This window comes from Phycodurus eques, chromosome 6, assembly GCF_024500275.1.
Source record: "Phycodurus eques isolate BA_2022a chromosome 6, UOR_Pequ_1.1, whole genome shotgun sequence".
Taxonomy (NCBI): domain Eukaryota; kingdom Metazoa; phylum Chordata; class Actinopteri; order Syngnathiformes; family Syngnathidae; genus Phycodurus; species Phycodurus eques.
The window spans coordinates 31,299,086-31,319,057 of NC_084530.1; the positions used below are offsets into that span (position 1 = coordinate 31,299,086).

Below are 19,972 nucleotides of genomic sequence, written 5' to 3' on the forward strand. Positions count from 1 at the left end.
TGCGCTTCTGGAAAAATGGTCACAAATTCAACATAAACCTGCAGATGGTGCGCTGATGTCATATTAAACCATATAGATTAAGAAAGGGCTGTCCCTTAAATACATAGGTGAGCGAATACTTTTGGCAAAATAGTGCATCAGCCACATAACCCCCAAAAATGGCGAGTAGCCAGTGAAAAACAGTTTGTTCATCTTTATTTTCAAAGCGAGATATTGAGATGCAATGTTATTAAAAGTGAAAACAATTTGTAATTTTAGCATTTTAGCAAGGAACGTGAAGTCGACGCATATGATTTGCTTCCTCGGGCCACATGAAATGACCTGGCAGGCCAGATGTGGGCCCCCAGGCCTTGAGTTTGACACCTGTGATCTAAGGGCTGACTTGCTCGCCAGCCACAAGAAGGAGTCATGCCACATCACCGATGGCCAAACTCCTTTCAGGTCTGCGTTTCGATGCGTGCGGGTGATTTCCGCCGGCCTCTTCCAGGGCAGTTTTTCTGGCGTTCGAAACCCGATGTTACGCAGGACCGACACGTACTCGTACGCAAAGGGTGAGCTTAATCACACAAAGGAAGCGTGGGCTTTTTTTTTTTTGCAGGTCCTGACTTCCCCAAAATGCATTTTCTTTAACTGACTAATATTTGCACTCTCTTCCACCAACCCTTCCAATTCCCTCACTTCCTTCTGCGTTTGCGGTGTTCTCCAAAATGTTCCATTGTGAAAAGCATCTTCCCAAGCTCAAGCGCAAAATCCAATTGGACAGCCGTTGCCACCGGCGCAGTTAGAGCAGGCGTGTCAAACGCGTTTTTGTCAGAGGCCGCGCTGTTGATACGCTTTGCCCTTTCGACTGCGAAACCACAAGAATGTTTCACCGCCTCATCGTATTATTCAGTGCCGGCCGGTCAACAGAGGGTGCTAGTGCGCTGCCCCGCTGCTCCTTGAAAAGGACAAACGTGAAATCATGCAAATAAAAGATTCAAATGAAAATATTACAAATTACACGTATTGCTCTCTTTAGACGAGTAGCTTTAAATCGTATAGTTAATGATACGGGTGTAACGGTCCACAGACGTCACGGTTCTGCGTACCTCAGTTTTGGGGTTACGTTTCAGGACGGGTTCGGTACAACAGGAAAAGTTTCTTTTCATTTCTTCTTCAGTTTGTCCAACAAAGTGTCCATTAGAGTGTCCATTACAATCGATATAGAGCGATCATTTGATATGAGCTGTAGAGCATTTGTACTCAAGCTTGATTGTATTTTGAGGTAATTCATTTTTTGGGACAAAATACTTTGTGTACATTGTCAGTAGTCAAGGCAGATCCGGTTGCAGTCGCTATGTCTGTCATCTGTTGTTGAGAAAGCTATCAAAGCTCCTCGCAGGGGGCTGAGGTGGCGTGCGCAGCCGGGTAACGATGACTTGCCGCCGGACTTGCTTCCACCTTGAAGTAAATACTCGAAGTATAGCTGCAGAAATGGATTTGCCCATTGCCAATAGCTCTTTGTCTGATTTGAGACGGAGTGGCTTCTTAAAGACGTCGGCGAACTGCTGTTTTCTTCGGCGTGGATCGGCACACGCCGTCGACGCCGTCCGATACGCATTGACGTGTCGGGCGCGTTGCCGCGCTCATAGCGCACAGCTGTCCGACAGCACCGACCTCGTCCGATCCGCCCCTCGAACGCTCTCCACGGCGAACATGAAACTTTCTCCCGCAGCCGATCCGAATGTGTCTCGCGGCCGCTACTTGCGTCCGTCTGTTGTCTCGACTCGCCGTGACGCCGACTTTTCTTCTTCTTGTGTTTTGTGGCGGCTAGCAAACAGTTTTACTGCCAGCTGGTTTGGAGTGCGGGTACCCCAATAAACTCGTGATGAATGCGTAAACCGTTACACCCCGAGTTAATGGTGAGCAAAATGGATTAGTTTAGCTCCGCGTGCCTCATTTTATGATGCGAGTTCCAGTTTAGGGCGCGTGGACGATTCTTGTGAAATGTTTGACAGTCGGTCATCACGAAATACAAAAGATATTGCCGAGGCGGGGCGTCGGATTCCAGCACTCTTTACCGTTAAAACCGGGTTACTGTTAAACGCTCACACCTCCCGTCAAGTTACCGTAGAGAGGTCACGGAAAAAAACGCTTGCTTATTTGTTACAGAAGACATTTTCAAATTTTGGTGCAGGTTTTAGCAAGAGTCGTGGAAGTTGACGCAAGTGATTTGCTTCGGCGGGCCGGATTTGGCGCCAGGGGCCGTGAGTTTGACACCTGCGTGTTAGAGCGAGCGCACAAGCCATTTAGCACCCACTGTTTGTGACGTGAGTAAAAAGGTCGCGAGCTTACGAGATGACTCGCAGCGCGCTACATGTTCCGGCGAGGGAGCAATTTGGGATCTGAGTCAATCTTATTTTTTGAAGAGTAAATCGGGCCCAAAGAGTCACGCGGCTGCCGGCCTCGTTCGCGAAGTGAATGCTAATCAGCGCTTCGTTCGCGACGACATCCACGAGGTCGAAATGACGACGTTGTGTGTACGCATTTGTTACACTCACGAGGGCAATTTGGTTTACCTTCCCCAAAATAATTAGCAGACCTTTTAACATCACCGGTGTCAGAACGAAGATCATTTCCAAATAATCGCCGCTGTTGGAGGATGAAATGATGGCTTTCGGCTTCGTGACGATCACACGATTCGTATTGCGTGTTCGCTATCTTTCGTGTGTGTGGGCTGCCATTTAGTCCGTTTTGTCGCCGCTGGGGGCTCCTTGCTGTGTGAGCGTGTGCCAGCACTCCACTTTTTTCCCTTTGTTTTTCAGACACTCGAACCAGTGTCGGAGTCTCTGTCCGCTCGCGTCGATGCCCAGCTCCACGCCACCTGGAAGCACAGGCCCAAACAAACCACAGGGTAAGGACGCAACCCGGATTCGGGACCCAAAGAAGGTCGGCTCGAAAGGCTGAAGCGACGGCGCGCCGGGGGCGGGAGGTGACAAATATGCAGGGGACGAGCCAGCCGGGTGACGGAGCGACAGACCGCGAGAGAGGCACGGTCGTTTGCCACGCGGGGTTACGATACGGCCTTTCCCTCGGCCGCCGTCGCACGCGGAAAGGAGCGGGAAATGTCGGCAAATCGTAGAACGGCGGCGCTGCGCAAAACCAGCAGGCCAAAAACCTCTCGGCTCCGAAACGGACTGTGGGAACGCATTCCATTTCCACGTCCCTTGCCGCTCTCACGCGAGAGACCAACGACGTCTGAACCCGTTCAGGGAGCTTCTCAACAAAACTCCCAAAGGGGGTGCGCGGATGTTCCCCGAGCCCGGGGGCCGTCGCCGCGAGGAAGCGAGCGACGGCAAAGTTGACTTTGACACCCGGCTCGCAGAAGAGCAGGTGTGCTTCGCGCCTCGTGTTTCCTCCCTCGGCGCCAGCAGAAGCAACTTCAAGGCCGTCGAGCATCTGCAAGGCACCTGGGTAATCCTTGCTCTCGTAAGTCAGTCATTAATCGATCCTCCATACGACGACTGACTCATTCGTTTTAAAAAGTACATTTGCGATATTCTGATTTCTCCAGAAATGCCATCGACCTGCTATCATCGCCTCTCAGGAACATTCTGGATATTTTGCCAAGAACATTTTGGTTTCGTCAGGAACATTTGCGTCTCAGCCCGAACAAACGCACGCCACGAGAAACAACAACGCTCATATTTGTAGATTTTCTCTCCTTGACTTCCTTCTTGATGATTATTTTTTGACAGTTTTAATTTCAGTTTCGATTTATTCAATAGGATGTCTTGGCACTAAATTGCTAAACATCCAATAATGTAGTGACAGATTTATTTAGAGAATGACACAATATAGGTTTATGGCGCTTTAACAAAGCTAGACTGGATTTTTTTAAAATGTATGGTAAATAAGATATCATGTAATTTTGAGAACACTTACATTTACTCTCAAAAGTCGAAATCGCATCGGCTCTCCGATATGTATTCATGTACATGGCGGGTGTGATGGTGTGGATTTATGCGTGTATGTGTGAGGGCATGTACGTTTAATGTGTTTAATGTGTGTCTGTCCATGTTTACACACGTAAGTGGTCACGTATGTGCTCGTTCGGGCGAGTACGTGGATGTCAAGTAGTGACATAAATGTGCACTATGTACGCATTTAATTATTAATCTGTAAGAAAATGTACTACTCAAAACATCTCACAAAACTACAATGTAAAATGTATATTTGTTTCAAAATCTGAATGTCAGCAAAACAATACGAAAGGAGATAAGGACACTGAGCGATTGGTCAAACTGTCGCAATCATAGCGTCTCTCGTGACGGTACGTTCGACGCACGAAGCAACATTTTGCTTTGGAAAGTCGAACGGTCCGAGCTGCATTGCAAGCGTAAAAAACACTGTGAACCGCTTGAAACAATGAATTCTTCACTTTGGTGGCCAAGGGTTGATGTACGTAAAGGTGATTTCTGCCCTTCATTGTAACACAAATTCACCGTCACCAACAGCAGTCTGATTTTGCTGACTGTGGACTCTCGCGACGTACGTTTGCTTCTTTTGAGAGTCCTTTTTGGAATTTCAGCTGCTCTTTTGCAGAGCTGCGCGCTGCGTTCGCTGGCTCGGCGGGATGCCGACTTTTGCTATTTCGCGCACGACGGTCTCCGTGTTTCCGAGAAGATTGATTGGCCAGCTCAGCCACAGTTAGCGGTTAACTACCCGGCAGGCTTCTTCCATTTTCGTTTCCCTACCGGTCGTCTTTCTGCCGCCGCCAATGAACCTGAATGGCAGGCAACAATGGCTAAACCTGCAACGACGAAGGTCTGGGGAAGGTTTGTTCGACCGGTGGCCTTTAGTTTTCAAAGCTTGTAACGATGTGTTTTATTTACATACAGTGGGTACGAAAAGTCTGCGATTGGCTGGCAACCGGTTCAGGGTGGACCCCGCCTCCTCCCCGATGATAGCTGGGATAGACTCCGGCTGGCCCGCGACCCGTGTGACGAGAAGCGGCTCAGAAAATGGACGGACTGGCTACGAAAAGTATTCAGACCCCCTTCAATTTTTCACTCTTTGTTATAGTGCAGCCGTTTGCTAAAATCATTTCAGTTTAGTTTTTTCCTCATTAATGTACACACAAAGAAAAAGACAGAATTGTTGACATTTTGGCAGGTTTATGAAAAAAGAAAAACTGAAATATCACACAGCCGTAAGTATTCAGAGCCTTTGCGGAGTATTTAGCAGAAGCACCTTTTGAGCTCATACAGCCACCAGTCTTTTCGGGAACGACGCAACACGTTTTTCACACGTGGATTTGGGGATCCTCTGCCATTGCTCCTGGCAGATCCTCTCCAGTTCTGTCAGGTTGTATGGTGAGCGTTGGTGGACAACCATTTTCAGGTCTCTCCAGAGATGCTCAATTGGGTTGAAGTCAGGGCTCTGGCCGGGCCATTCAAGAACAGTCACGGAGTTGTTCTGAAGCCACTCCCTTCGGTATTTTAGCTGTGTGCTTCGGGTCATTGTCTTGTTGGAAGGTGAACCTTCGGCTCAGTCTGAGGCCCTGAGCACTCTGGAGAAGGTTTTGGTCCAGGATATCCCCGTACTTGGCCGCAGTCATCTTTCCTTCGATTGCAACCGGTCGTCCTGTCCCTGCAGCTGAAAAACACGCCCACAGCATGATACTGCCACCACCGTGCTTCACTGTTGGGACTGTATTGGACGGGTGATGAGCAGTGCCTGGTTTTCTCCACGCATACCGCTTAGAATTAAGGCCAACAAGTTCTATCTTGGTCTCATCAGACCAGAAAATCTTATTTTTTGTCACCATCTTGGAGTCCTTCAGGTGTTTTTAGCAACCTCCATGCGGGCTTTCACGCGTCTGGCACCGAGGAGAGGCTTCCTTCCGTCGGGCCACTCGGCCATAAAGCCCCGACTGGCGGGGGGCTGCGGTGCTGGTTGACTTTCTAGAACTTTCTCCCATCTCCCGACTGCATCTCTGGAGCTCAGCCACAGCGATCTTCGGGTTCTTCTTTACCACTCTCACCGAGGCTCTTCTCCCCCGATGGCTCAGTTTGGCCGGACGGCCAGTTCCGGGGAGGGTTCCGGTCGTCCCAAACGTCTTCCATTTAAGGATTACGGAGGCCGCTGTGCTCTTAGGAACCTTAAGTGCAGCAGATTATTTTTTTGTAACCTTGGGCAGATCTGTGGTTTGCCACAGTCCTGTCTCTGAGCTCTTCAGGCAGTTCCTTTGACCTTTTGATTCTCCTTTGCTCTGACATGCAGTGTGAGCTGTAAGGTCTCATACAGACAGGGGTGTGGCTTTCCTAATCAAGTCCAATCAGTGTAATCAAACACAGCTGGACTCCAATGAATGTATAGAACTATCTCAAGGATGATCAGAAGAAATGGACAGCGCCCGACCGAGTTCAATGCGTTAAATGAGTGTCACAACGAAGGGTCTGAATACTTATGGCTTATTTCACTTTTTATTTTGTAATAAATCAGCAAAAATGTCAACAAGTCAGTTTTTTCCTGTCAATATCGGTGCTGTGTGTACATTGATGAGGAAAAAACAATCCCAAAGAGTAAAATATTTAAGGGGGGGTCTGAATATTTTCCGTACCCACTGTAGGAATGTATTTCCTTTGTTCCCACTTTGTTCAAAAACCTGATGTGATATAGAAAACTGATATCAGTTTTGGATTGCGCCCCCAAAAATGAGTTAAAAACAGCTGTCAGGCCGAACTCAACAAAAACGGTGTTATCTCAGCAGAGAGCTGCGCACGCCCGACACGTGAAAGGCTCTGACGTGAACACCTGCGGCTCCCCGGGGAGGCGGTCGCCTGTTCTCCTCGTGCCACCCCGCTGCCTTCCGATCGCTCCCGAATCCCTCATGTGCCTGATCCTCGGGATGTCCGCATCGGGCCGTTCCAAAGCTGGTTAGCAAGAGCGAGTCCGTGAGATGAACGCATGAAGACTGCAGAGCCCCCCCAAAAAATCTTTTCTTAAGCCTCTTATTTCCTTTATATGTTTAATCCCTCCTTTGCTAGCTCAATAGGACTTCTCGTGCATCACAATTAGCTCTCGCTCCCTGCACTTTTTCTATTTATGGTTTTTATGTATCCTTTACTTCCCTCTCGGTCTCATCCTCCACCCACGCTCGGCCCCGTTTGGATATTTGCTCAAATTTGTCTTTTTCATTCACTCTTGCGCAGCTATCTTCCTAATTGCTACATTCTCCCATCTCATGTCTCCCTACCCTCAACATCCAATTTCCAGCTACATCTCAGTAAATAAGAATATGGTAGAAAAGTCCTTTTTTTTTTCAGTACTCAAACATTATACAGATTTTCAGAGGGAAAATTCCTGCAATTTCTACATTAAAAATCTTTTTGATTGTTTCCTGATCATTTCTTATGTAATATTCCACAACGTCCCAACTCCAATGAAGTTGGGACGTTGTGTTAAACATAAATCAAAACAGAATACAATCATTTGCAAATCATGTTCGACCTCTATTTCATTGAATACACTGCAAAGACAAGATATTTAACGTTCAAACTGATCAACTTTTTTATATTAAAAAAAATAATATTCATGCAAATATATATTGAACTTGGAATTTGATGGGTGCAACGTGTTCCAAAAAAGTTGGGACAGGTGGCAAAAAAGAGTGAGAAAGGTGAGGAACGCTCATCCGACACGTGTTCGGAACATCCCGCAGGTGAACGGGCTCATTGGGAACAAGGTGGGTGCCGTGATCGGGTAGAAAAGGAGCTTCCCTCAATTGCTCAGCCGTTCTCAAGCAAAGACGGGGCGAGGTTCACCTCTTTGGGAACAAGTGCGGGAGAAAATAGTCCAACAGTTGAAGGACAATGTTCCTCAACGTACAATTGCGAGGAATTTAGGGATTTCATCGTCTAACGGTCCAGAATATCATCAAAAGGTTCAGAGAATCTGGAGAAATCACCGCATGGAAGCGGTCGAGGCCCAAAACCCACATTGAACGCCCGTGACCTTCGATCCCTCGGGCGGCGCTGCGCCAAAAACCGACATCGACGTGTAAAGGATATCGCCGCACGGGCTCGGGACCACTTCAGAAAACCAATGTCAGTCAATACAGTTCGGCGCTACGTCCGTATGTGCAACTTGAAACTCTACTACGCAAAGCAAAAGCCATTTATCACCCAGAAACGGCGTCAGCTTCTCTGGGCCCGAGCTCATCTAAGATGGACCGACGCAAAGTGGAAAATACGACAACAGAGACCCCGGACTGTTGTACAGCTGAAGCTGAAGCTGTACAACAAGCAAGAATGGGAAAGAATTCCACCGACAAAGCTTCAACAATTCGTGTCCTCAGCTCCCAACGTTTCTTGAATGTTGTTCAAAGAAAAGGTGATGTAACACCGTGGCAAACATGACCGTGTCCCAGATTTTTTGGAAGGTGTTGCAGCCATCAAATTCCAAGTTCATGATTATTTTCTAAAAACAAAGTTTATCAGTTTGAACATTAAATATCTTGTAATTGTCTTTGTAGTGTATTCAATGAAATATAGGTCGAACATGATTTACAAATCATTGTATTCTGTTTTTATTTGTGTTTAACACAATGTCCCAACTTCATTGGAATTGGGGTTGTAATTTCTAGAGACGGTGAATTTTGGGTTTTCATTTGCTGTAAACAAATGAAGCAATGAAACAAAAAGAACCTTTTTGACACTATTCTAATTTACTGAGCCGTACCTGCGTTGCCAAAAAGTATTCGTTCACTTGGTTTGACTCGCAAATGAATTTAATCTTGATCCATAGGTTTGAATATCACATTGGTGAACCCTTCGCAGCTATCACAGCTTCAACTCTTCTGGGGGTTTTCCACAAGGTTTAGGAGTGTCTTTATGGGAATTTTGGAGCTTTCTTCCAGAAGCGCATTTGTGAGGTCGCACACCAATGTTGGCTAAGAAGACCCTTCGAACATTTAACAGCTACAGTAGATTCTGTACCTCAAACTGGGGTTACAGAATCTACAATTCAGTTGTAGATGTCTTTAATTCACGAGCGGATATCTGCGACTGAATTATTTGTAAAGAGAAACCACTGTACGCACGAATGGTAAAAGTGTCCGTGACGAAGTAACATTGCAGAAAGCTGAAATTCAGTCTTGACTAAGGAAAAGTGAATTAGAGAGCTCTATCTGCTGTCTCGAAACATCCATCATTCGTTACAGATATCTTGAATGAAGAAGACGATATCTGTCCTGAGTCTCGCCTCCACGACTTTTTCCCATAACTTCGTTGTGCGGCTCATCAACTTTATTCCTCATTAGTTCCCACAGCTCTGCACATCACCTTTGTTCTTAAAAATGGGCACCAGTACACTTTTCCTCATTCCTCTGGCATTTTCTCACCCACTAGAATTCTGTTGTACAAGCTGGTCAAAAACTCCACAGCCTCCTCTAGATGCTTCCATACCTCCGCACGAATGTCATCAGGACCAACTGCCTTTCTATTTTTCATCCTCTTTCGTGCCTTTCCAACTCCCCCCTTACTAATCACTGCAACGTCCTGGTCCAACACACTTGCCTCTCCTACCCTTCCTTCTCTCTCATTTTCCTCATTCATCAAAGTCTTTTGTTCATCTATCCAGCACGCGACTGCCACCAGTCAACGCATTTCCATCTCTATCCTTAATCACCCTAAGCTGCTGCACATCCTTCCCATCTCGAGCCCTCTGTCTGACCGACATGTATAGATCCTTTTCTCCTTCTTCAGTGTCCAACCTGGCATACGTGTCATCATATGCCTCTTGTTTGACCTTTGCCACTTCTACCTTTGCCCTATGTCGCATCTCAATGTATTCCTTTCTCCTCTCCTCGGTCCTCTCAGTGTCCCACTTCTTCTTAGCTGACCTCTTTCCTTGTATGGTTTCCTGTAACTTAAGGTTCCACTACCAAGTTTCCTTCTCTCCTTTCCTACCAGAAGACATAACAAGTACTCTCCTGCCTGTCTCTCTGATCGGCTGTAGTGGTCCAGTCTTCTGGAAGATCCTCCTGTCCTGAGTCTGTCTCACCTCTTCTCAAAAAGCCAAACAACACTCTTCCTTTCTCAGCTTCCCCCCATGTGGTTCTCTGTTCTGCCTTTGTCTTCTTCATCTTCCTCCCCCACCGCCAGAGTCTTCTTCTATGCTGTCTAGCCACACTCTCCCCTACCACTACCTTACGGTCGGTCACCTCCTTCAGATGACGTCGTCCGCACAAGACGTAATCCACCTGCGTGCTTCTACCTCCGCTCTTGTAGGTCCTGCCTCTTCTGGAAAAAAAGTGTTCACTACAGCCATTTGCGTCCTTGTTGCAAAGTCTAGCACCATCTGTCCCTCCAAGTTCCTTTCCTGGATGCCGTACATACCCATCACTTCTTCATCACCCCTATTTCCTTCACCAACATGTCCATTACAATCTGCACCAATCACGAGTCTCTCTCTGTCTGGGACGCTCAGAACTACTTTGTCTAGCTTCTTCCAGAATTTCTCTTTCACCTCCAGGTCCCATCCTTCCCGTCGGGCACAGCCGCTAATCACATGACACGTAACACCCTCAATTTCAAGTTTCAGCCTCATCACTCGACCTGATACTCTTTTCACCTCCAAGACATTCTGAGCCAACTCTTCTTTTAAAATAACCCCGACTCCATTTCTCTTCCCATCGACACCGTGGTCAAATAATTTCAACCCTGCCCCTAAACTTCGAGCTTTACTGCCTTTCCACCTGCTCTCCTGGACACACAATATATCAACCTTTCTCCTAATCATCATGTCAACCAACTACCGAGATTTTCCTCTCATAGTCCCAACATTTAAAGTCCGCACATTCCGTTCTAGGCTCTGTGCTTTCCTCTTCTCTTTCTGCCGAAGAACCCGCTTTCCACCTCGTCGTCTTCTTCGACTTCGACCCACAGTAACGGAATTTCCACCGGCGGCCCGCAGGTTGACGAAGTTGTTAACCCGAGCCACGACCGATCCGGTATGGAATTCTTTGGATGAACGCTCATGTTTGTTTGGCAAAGTTTGAAGCCGGATGCATCCCTCTGCATTTATCCGGGCTTGGGACCGGCCTACAGTTTGCACTGGCTTGTGCCCCCCATAGGGCTCCATTCACAAATTATGTGAGTCAACGCATGTTAGTAAATACATTTGGCAATATCGTGTAGTTTGCCAGCTTACCTATGAAGTCGTTGCTCATTCCCAAGTCGTAGTCCCACACTGAGATCTCAAGGGTTTTCTTAGCGAGCAAGTCCAGAGTCACGTCATAGGAAAATTCCTGTGCACAATAAAGACACAAACACATTTCTACCTCAGATACAACAGTTTGATCACATGTCGGAACAAACTTGTTTTTTTAATCATTTCTTTATTTGTGTTTATCAGAAATAATGAAAAGGCTTGCTAGAAGCTATTATTTCCCGGTGAATTTCTCTTTCTGATACAAGTTTCAACAGAGCTCAGAGGGCACCTCCAACAAAGAGAGCAACCGTGCTCACTTGTTCATGTGTCATTTTGCTACCGATAAGCAACATAGGCTCAGATTGGCACCACGCAGTGCAATAAACAAGGGCGGCTGTGAAACATACGTGTTAAAGGGGGCAGGCCCAAAAGCGGGGTGCCCCCAGTGCCCCCTGGTTCTGCCACCTCCCACCTCTGACTTAAATCAGGCCAATTCCAATGAAGTTGGGCCATTGAGTCAAACATTCGCAAAAAACAAACAAACAATCATTTTGAACATGAAATATCTTGTCTTTGTGGTGTATATAGGAAGAAAAGGATTCGCAAATCATTATATTCTGTTTTTATTGACATTTTACACTTCATTAGGATTTGTAAGAAAAAAACCTCATGCTAACTTAAAATTCAATTAGAGTGAAGACATAATAGTTGCAATAACGGCATCAAGCCTGGGACCCAGTGACATCCGCAAATTTGTACATTCTTATTTTGTTGGAGTTTCCAGGCTTCCACTGTGGCCTCTTTCAGTCGTTGCTTATTTTGGGCGTTACGCGAAGTTTACGATTTTAGACTGGCTGCGTCCTTCCAAGCCCTAGAGAGCATGCATTTGACCTGCAAAAGAAAGGTCATACCCAACAACAACCGAAACAACTGGCGAACGCTCGGAATAGCAAGACGAAGGCTTATTGGTTCACTGATATCAACAAAATGTCACTTCAATAGATGTCAAGTGTATCTGCTACAACACCTTTGCAAGTTTCGCGACAGATAATGCTATATTCTAAGATGGGTGTCATATCCAGATGTATGTACCAGCAAATAAAAGTTTGAATGTTGATCTCGCCTCAAACCCAAATGTCTTCAGTTGACAGCCAAAATGAACCCATTGGCCTCACGGTTCCAAGACTTTTGCATGGGCGCGTACCTCATTGAATTCAGGGTTGAGAGTCTTTTTCTTCACTGACGTCTTGTACTTGGACTTCTTCCCCATGTCTGGCTGCAAGATGCTTAGAAGACGAGAAGAAGACTGTCAAACCTCGAAATACTTAATGGGCAATCAGTACAGAAGTAGGACTACTGCACGCAGACGTCAAACGAATTTTTTTTTAACCCTTCGCCCATTAGTGGACAGAATAATCACACAGCATTATGACACGCAGTAGGATTCAGGGGACCTCAGCCATGGACGAACTATATGAGAAATGAGGATAAAACACAGCTTGTATTTGCCACCGCATACTGGCCTCCACACCAATAGACACAAGTCATCTTTGCATGAACCATCTACTTGAATAAACACCTCACCTCGAATAGATGCCGATTATCTTCCGGAGAAAAAAAGAGATGGCGGCCGTAACGACCTTGACGAAAACCGCCCTGTCAACATCTTTACCACGACGCAGCAAGCTGAAGTTTGTGTGAAAATGTGGAGAATTTTGCAGCTACAGGTGTTCAACATTTCATTCATGGCCTGAAAACAATTTGGGCGTTAGAAAAAAACGAAAAGATCTGAAAACTAAATATAAACGTCCAACCGCTACATGAAGAAATACAGTCAAGTGTTCCCTTGCTATATCGCGGTTCACCTATTGTGGTGGATTCAATGCAATGTGGATTTTTTTTTTTGCCATATTCAAGTGTATGCTGTATATTTTTTGTGCTAAAATGAACGACTCTTAGCCAAAAACAAAACTGTAAAAAAAAAAAGAAACAATCATTCAAACATATTAAAAGGTACCTAGTGTACAGTGCTACTGTGCATTGCTGAATGTTTAAGCGTTTGAAAGGTGTTTAAGAGTATAGAAAGTGTTTCTAAGAGTATGGTAGCGGTTTATAGGAGTATGGGGAAGATTAATAAGAGCACGGGGAGCTTTGTAGAGCTATGAAATTTGTAGGAGCAAAATAATTTATGGTCCGCTGCTTTGTGGCTAAACGAGGGATTACTGTACAGACGGGCGGAGTTGAAACGATGACCCTTTTAGTTACAGGGCACACGTTTACCACCGGTCCGCAGGCGGCGATCTCGGCTTTTCACGAGCTGCCGTTGGTCGGTGGTTTCTGTCCATTTTGGAAAAGGCCAGCGGGCATGTACTCGTCCTCATTTTTCTCGTGTGCACAAAGCAGCAAGATGACTGGCCTTCTTCCTCACATCTCAAACTTCAATCAGGCAGCAATCAAGCCATTTTTGAGGAAGTAAATGGTCCCTTTGAGTCCCGGAGATCCCAAAATATGTTGTACTCGCACTTTTCTGGAATGGAAGTCATTCATCCTTCCACTTTTTATCTCTTAGTTGACAATACACCTTGCTGAATGGAACAGAAAGTTTACAATAACTCTTTTGAAGATAATTCTGACCTCGAAGTCCTTTGGACCCAAAAAGACACAGCGAGATCGTAATCGCGCCGAGGGCGGAGGAGCGTCGGCGCTCCAGCGAAGAGGCAGCAGGCGGCTGCACGACGGCGACGGGAGTCGTCTGTGTCGATTCCGAGCCGAGGTGACGTCCGCCCCGCGAGTGACGGACGGCGCATGCGTGGCATGGACTCGGTCGGGGTTGTCACCGCGGCGAGCGAATCGGAGCAAAGAAACGCGATAACGGAGCGACAAAAAGGTGGTGCAAAAATGTGATTCACCATATGCTTGTGCCAGCAACAGCAAAGGAAGCAGGTATCGCAGACAATTCTCTTCTCAATCCTTCAGTTTGATGAGGGAGAGGCATACTAATCACATAAGCAATTGGAAGCAAGCGCAGTTCGCCCTCGGGTCCCCCAATGCAACTAAACTGTCCTTTCAAACGACAAACTTTGTTTGCAAGAAAGATCTGGTGCAAAGTCATCAGCGAAAGGCAGCCAACGACCGGCAGCGATTGCGCTGGTGAGGCAGAAGCTCGGGGAGGAGGCACGGATTTCCTTTGGCACGGCCTCCAATGCAGCGCAGATGGGGAATTCCAATTTCCAAAACAAACGAACGCTCAATGAACATTGACAATTGCGACGCCGCATCCAAACTGTGCTGGATTTCCGGACGCAGGAGGCTGGTCCTGAGAGATAGGAAGGATTATTCCCACACTTTTGAAAGAGATGTTCAGGGGATCTCTTGCAACCATTTCTGCTGGTTTTACACTGAAAGAAAAGCTTAACTGTGACTCACAGCAGTTCTTCATATTTGTCTCGTACCGTGCCATGTTTTCCAATAGAACGGCAAATATGCACAGCCGAGTAAGAGGAAAGTGAATTGACATATTACTAGTAAACTGTTAAGACTAAGCTAAGAGACGGGTTGAGAATCTGGGACAACCAAAGGGTCGGTGCTTGGGAAGCGCTGATGCAGGGGTGCAAAACTCACAATATTGTCCTGCGTAAAAGATGAGCTCAATGTGAGGTAGCGCAAAAAGAAGTCGAGATTTCATTGACTGAATGAGATGGAGGTCAAAACATCTGAGAAGTATTGCATGTTGTCCTTGATTATCCTATTAGTTCCCTAAAAGAAGAGTTTGCAGATTAAAAGCAAAAAGGAATAGTGCCCAATAATGCAACACTTTAGTTTTTGCTCCAGTTTTTCACGAGCGAAACACAAATCATTGTTCTATGTACAGTAATAATAACAAGTACGAAACAATTGATCGCAGATTTCGTCTGTTACGTGATTTTCCGGAACGTAACCTCGGCCGGGCGGCACGCCGGTCGACTGGTTAGAGCGTCAGCCTCGCAGTTCTGAGGACCCGGGTTCAATCCCCGGTCCCGCCTGTGTGCAGGTTGCATGTTCTCCCCGTGCCTGCGTGCCTGCGTGCCTGCGTGGCTCCGGCAAGCCCGCGACCCGCGTGAGGAGAAGGGGCTCAGAAAATGGATGGATGGTAACCTCGGCCATAAATGAACATTACTGGACACAAAAGGCCTATTTCTATCCAACATTGTTCACATATCTGTGTGTGAATTCTGTGTTAGAGAGCGTCTTTCCTTTGCCGATTATAATCCATCCTCCTCACGTGTGGCATAAAAAAAAACAAAAACAAGATGGCGGCTCCACAAGTGGACGCCTCGGTAACGCACGCTCCAGTATTGTCCACGTTTCTGTCTTTTCCGTTTGTCTTTGGAAACATTACGCGGCTTACTTACACGAGGGAGGACTTGCTAAACATTCGGGAGTCTACTCCGAATCCTCGTTCGCCAACTTTCACAAGTCGCTGAGTTGCTCACGAGCGGAGCGACTGCGCTCTGTCGCACATGGAGAAGACGAAGACGGCGCCACAGAGGACAGCGTGCCGGAGTGCGAGCTCTGACGGCGAGGATTTCCAACGCCACTTCCGTCCATTCACCTCGCAAATCGACGCTCTCTGCCCGACAAAATGGACGAGCTTCACCTCCTCACAAAGACCAGCAAAGATTTTGCACGTTCTGCCGCCCTCTGCTCGACGGAGACGTGGCTTTGCGAACGCGTCCCAGCTTCCGACGACGCCGAGCCATTGGGGGGAAACAGAAGGTGGCGGGATACGCTTCTGCATCGACAAAAAACGGTGTCACTGATGTTCCGCACACACTGCAGCTCGGACCTGAAGTCGCTGTTTTCGAACTGTAACGCATTCTCCTCGCCGGCGTTCGCATCCCCTCCCGGGCTAACGCGAACGCCGCAATGCAAACGCTGGCTGACCAAGTAAACGATCTTAAAAAAAATTAGATTAACCCCTCATTATTTTGGGTGACTTCAACAAAGCAAAACTCAACCACAAACTCCCAAAATACAAGCAGTGCATTGACTGTCCCACCAGGCAAGACAACATTCTCGTCGAGACCACCGCGATACCACGCTGAAGGACCCGTAGCGTGCTATTCCCCGTGCAGCTTTGGGCTTGTCTGATCACTGTTTAATTCACTTAATACCAACATACAGGCACAAACTGAAAAGTGCTTGTGATGAAAACAGTGAAGAAGTGGACCAATGAGGCAAAGATGGAACTGTTTCGACTGCACAGACTGGAGTGTCTTTGAAACATTGTTACAGCCTCCATCAGCTTCTGTGAAGACGTGTGTGTGTGTGTGTGTGTGTGTGTGTGCGCGCGCGTGTGTGTGCGCCAACTAAGACATTGCGCACGTTCAATAACAACAAGCCGGGCATGTCCGGGCTTCACTGCCAAACTTGGTCAACTTGCCCAGGCTAAAGAGGACGCCTATCAAAGTGGGGACAGAGCCCTGTACGATCAGGCCAAAAAAACCAGCCGACAAAAGAAATCGATTTTGCAAAGCGAAATGATGCAGAAAAGCTGGGAAAACAGTTTGCTGCTAACGACTCTGCGAAAGTTTGGCGAGGACTACGATCGCGAATCACAATTCTACACAGCAGGGATCGAATCAGTCCTTTGTGCTGCCGCAAAGAAGGACAAACTCCGACTGCAACGGACAGTTAACGCTGGCGAAAAAATGAGCGGTACCCACCTACCCACTCTTGAGGACTTGCACGCTGCCAGAAGTAAAACAACGGCACGCAAAATCCTGCATTCTGGTCACCGCCTCTTCCAGCTCCTTCCCTCAGGTAGGCGCTATCGAATGATGCGAACTAAACCCAGCAGACATTCCAACAGCTTCTTCCCCCTCGCCCTCAACCGCTTCGACAGTTGGCTTCCGATTTCATTGCGACATGCTGCCGAGTTTGCACATTTCTGTCGGGACACTTACGCATACACTCGCTTTTTTATCACACTGCGCTATTTGACAAATCTCCAGAGAAAAAAACTGAAACTCACCGGACTCTTCATGAGGGTTGAAACATATGTACGAGAGGTGCAACGAACGATTCATCAACTCGTTGACGATCAAATGATTCACTAATTTCTGATAAGCGATGAATTGTTTAGGCAGCTTGTTTAACTTCCATTGTCCAAATCCTCAGTATCTCAGTCAGTATCTCAACAGTAAATATGAAGAACTATATTTATAATAATAATAATCAGATGGATTATCTTTTGTGTTGAATCAAAATAAAACATTCTTTTACTTTCTGCTGATTTTCTGACACGTTCCAGACCAAACCGACTGTACCTTAATCATGGTCAATTTAAAATTTCAATTGACTGCGTTTTCCGCAGTCAATTTTGTAAAAAGATCCTGTTTTTGAAGAAAGGGATGGAAATGTAAACATGTTTTTGTCATCCGATTCGTTGAGAAAAAACTCATTTTTAAAACAACCCTCATCTATCGAATGGCATCCGGCGCCGTTTAAAAAAACACCACAGAGGGCCATATTTACATGTTGGAATCTGTCGGTTTGCTATTCAGTAAAATGCTCCAAGGATCATGGAGAAAGATGTATGACATGAGAGAAAAACTCTACCATTTGAAAATAAAGTCTGTATCCACGTTTTCACACAAATGAAAGAAGTTCTTCTCTTTTGCCATACACCCACAAACGTCACTGTGCGTATTTTGCGTAAGGCCGCGCGCAAACAAAAGAGCTAAGAAACACACCGAGGGCAGGCAAAACAACGTCTTGATTTCACGTATCGGCGGAGATGACGATCCTCGCTTTGGATTGATTGTGTCCCAGATGGCAGAAGAAGTTGAATATTGCGCCCGCGGTTGCGTTTTGGTACACCGGCTCGAGCCGATCCAAATCGCTGCCACGTGCGAGACGATCACAGAAGGACGACAGGCGGTTTGGCATTCAAAAGTTTCCGAGCGGTTTTAAGTTTGAAAAAGACGGCTTTGCACTCAACTGTGTCATTCGTCTCAGGTGCATTTTGACGCCGTTGCTTCCTCTTCAAACATCTTCAGTTCACCTCCACTGAAAGCAAGCTTCAAAACCCAATCAAAAGCAATCGTTTCACACATCCCAAAGAAAGTCAAGACACGGAAAATAGTCCAAAAGTCTTTGTTTTGAGTGGCTAAATGTGGTTTTGGGACTCATTTAGACTTCTACTATTGGTAGGATGGACAACTAGATTTATAGACTGCTTATTTATTTTGGAAGGAAACATGAAAAGGAAGAAATAAAAAGGATTTCGTTCAAAACTCGAAGTTTTGATTTTTTTAAAAAAATTATATTGTTTTTTTTTTTTCTTTTTTTTTCCAAAAATGACATGAACAAAAAAAATAATACAAATCATGAAATAGATTTTGAGACAAGCTAAAACCTACACCTCTAATTAATTTGAGTATTTTTTCAAAGTAGGGCCAAAGTGTCTATTTTTCCGCTGTGGATTATTTTGTCCACTTCGCATTTTTGATATCGGGATCATATCACCGGTGACCCCGAACGCAGACATAACATAACGTCGTGGGTATCTCCTCCAAATTCAGTATGCGGTTTCCGTGTGCAAATGCGCAGAGGGAGGCGGGTTGCCCGTGCGACTCACATTTTGACAAAGGGGTCAGAGTAGCCGTTGGAGTCCATGGCGGCCAGATGGGCGCAGCGTACGATCCCGACCAGCAGGCAGCCCTTCTCCGTGTTGTAGCACAGCGACACCAGGATGCGTCCCCGCTGCCCGCAAAGAACACACGCGTGCGCCTTTTACTGAAGTGGACACGCGCGTCGCTCGGGAATGGCACAGTTCAAATGAACGCTAAGCATGAAGCGCGTGCTGTGGGAAAGGCTCCGCCGTTGTCTCTAAAAGCCCCAGAAGGGTTTGGATAACAACCGGACGGGTCAGGTCGCCCTAAGTGGCGCCCGCTGTTTCCCCGGCGTGCATTTTGCCTACGGGCTGTCGACGAGAGACTGCGGCGCATGCACTACGTGAGAGAAAATGAGTGATGATAAAAAGATCAAGCCGCTACCTCCTCCTCTGCCACCGGCGCTCCCGGCTCCACCGCCGGGTTGTTCGATTCTTTGTTCTGGAAGCCGAGAAACACGGGCGTGAGTCATCGGCCGTACGCGCTACGGTAATACAATCTCAAGGAACAATCGGGACAAAACAATTCACGAAATCGACTCGGCTCAAATGATGACAGCGAGAGAAGGAGCATTCGACCTTATCTTCGCCCGCTGGTCAGTCTCAAAATAATAAGTACAAAGAATACCAGCAGCTCTCCAAGTACCGCCGCCATACGGGAACGCAGTCGGCCCGAGAGTTGCTCAAAAAACGATAATGTACAGTTCCGATTATTGTGAGCAACTGTACAATACGCACAATTTGATCAGAAACACTGTGCTTGAGGATAGAACGTTTTAAAAATGCTGATGATTTAAATAATGATTCAATTCAAAAGTGGACTTCGATAAACGATTCAAGGCAAATGTATTGAAGGGAAGTAAAATTCAACTTATTCTTTAGCGGTCCCCGTACGTGAGGATCGGAATCGCTGATGAAGACCGTTCAAATCCAGATGAAAATGCAAACGAAAAATCTTCCTGCACTCCTAAATTGGATCGCTGTGCGCTCTCTTTGTAATCGGAATTGCACTAAACAGACCGACAGATCATCACCGACGCTTCTACGACGAATAATCGTCCATCATTTTACGATTCGGGAACAAATAGTCTACATCTCGGTACATGGTCCATAGAAAGCTGC

General features: G+C 46.6%; 1 protein-coding gene across 2 annotated transcripts in view; it reads right to left on the bottom strand.

Annotated features, from left to right (window-relative positions):
- doc2d (double C2-like domains, delta) overlaps window positions 1–19,972 on the bottom strand; it is a 36,513-nt gene continuing 16,541 nt past the window's right edge. For both annotated transcript variants that reach the window (XM_061679733.1, XM_061679731.1), the window contains 5 exons: window positions 19,236–19,292; window positions 18,818–18,942; window positions 12,401–12,482; window positions 11,197–11,293; window positions 1–2,863 (listed from right to left, as the gene is read on the bottom strand). In XM_061679733.1, the coding sequence (XP_061535717.1) occupies window positions 2,724–2,863; window positions 11,197–11,293; window positions 12,401–12,482; window positions 18,818–18,942; window positions 19,236–19,292 (501 nt within the window). In that variant the 3' untranslated portion in view covers window positions 1–2,723. The remainder of the gene's footprint in view (window positions 2,864–11,196; window positions 11,294–12,400; window positions 12,483–18,817; window positions 18,943–19,235; window positions 19,293–19,972) is intronic.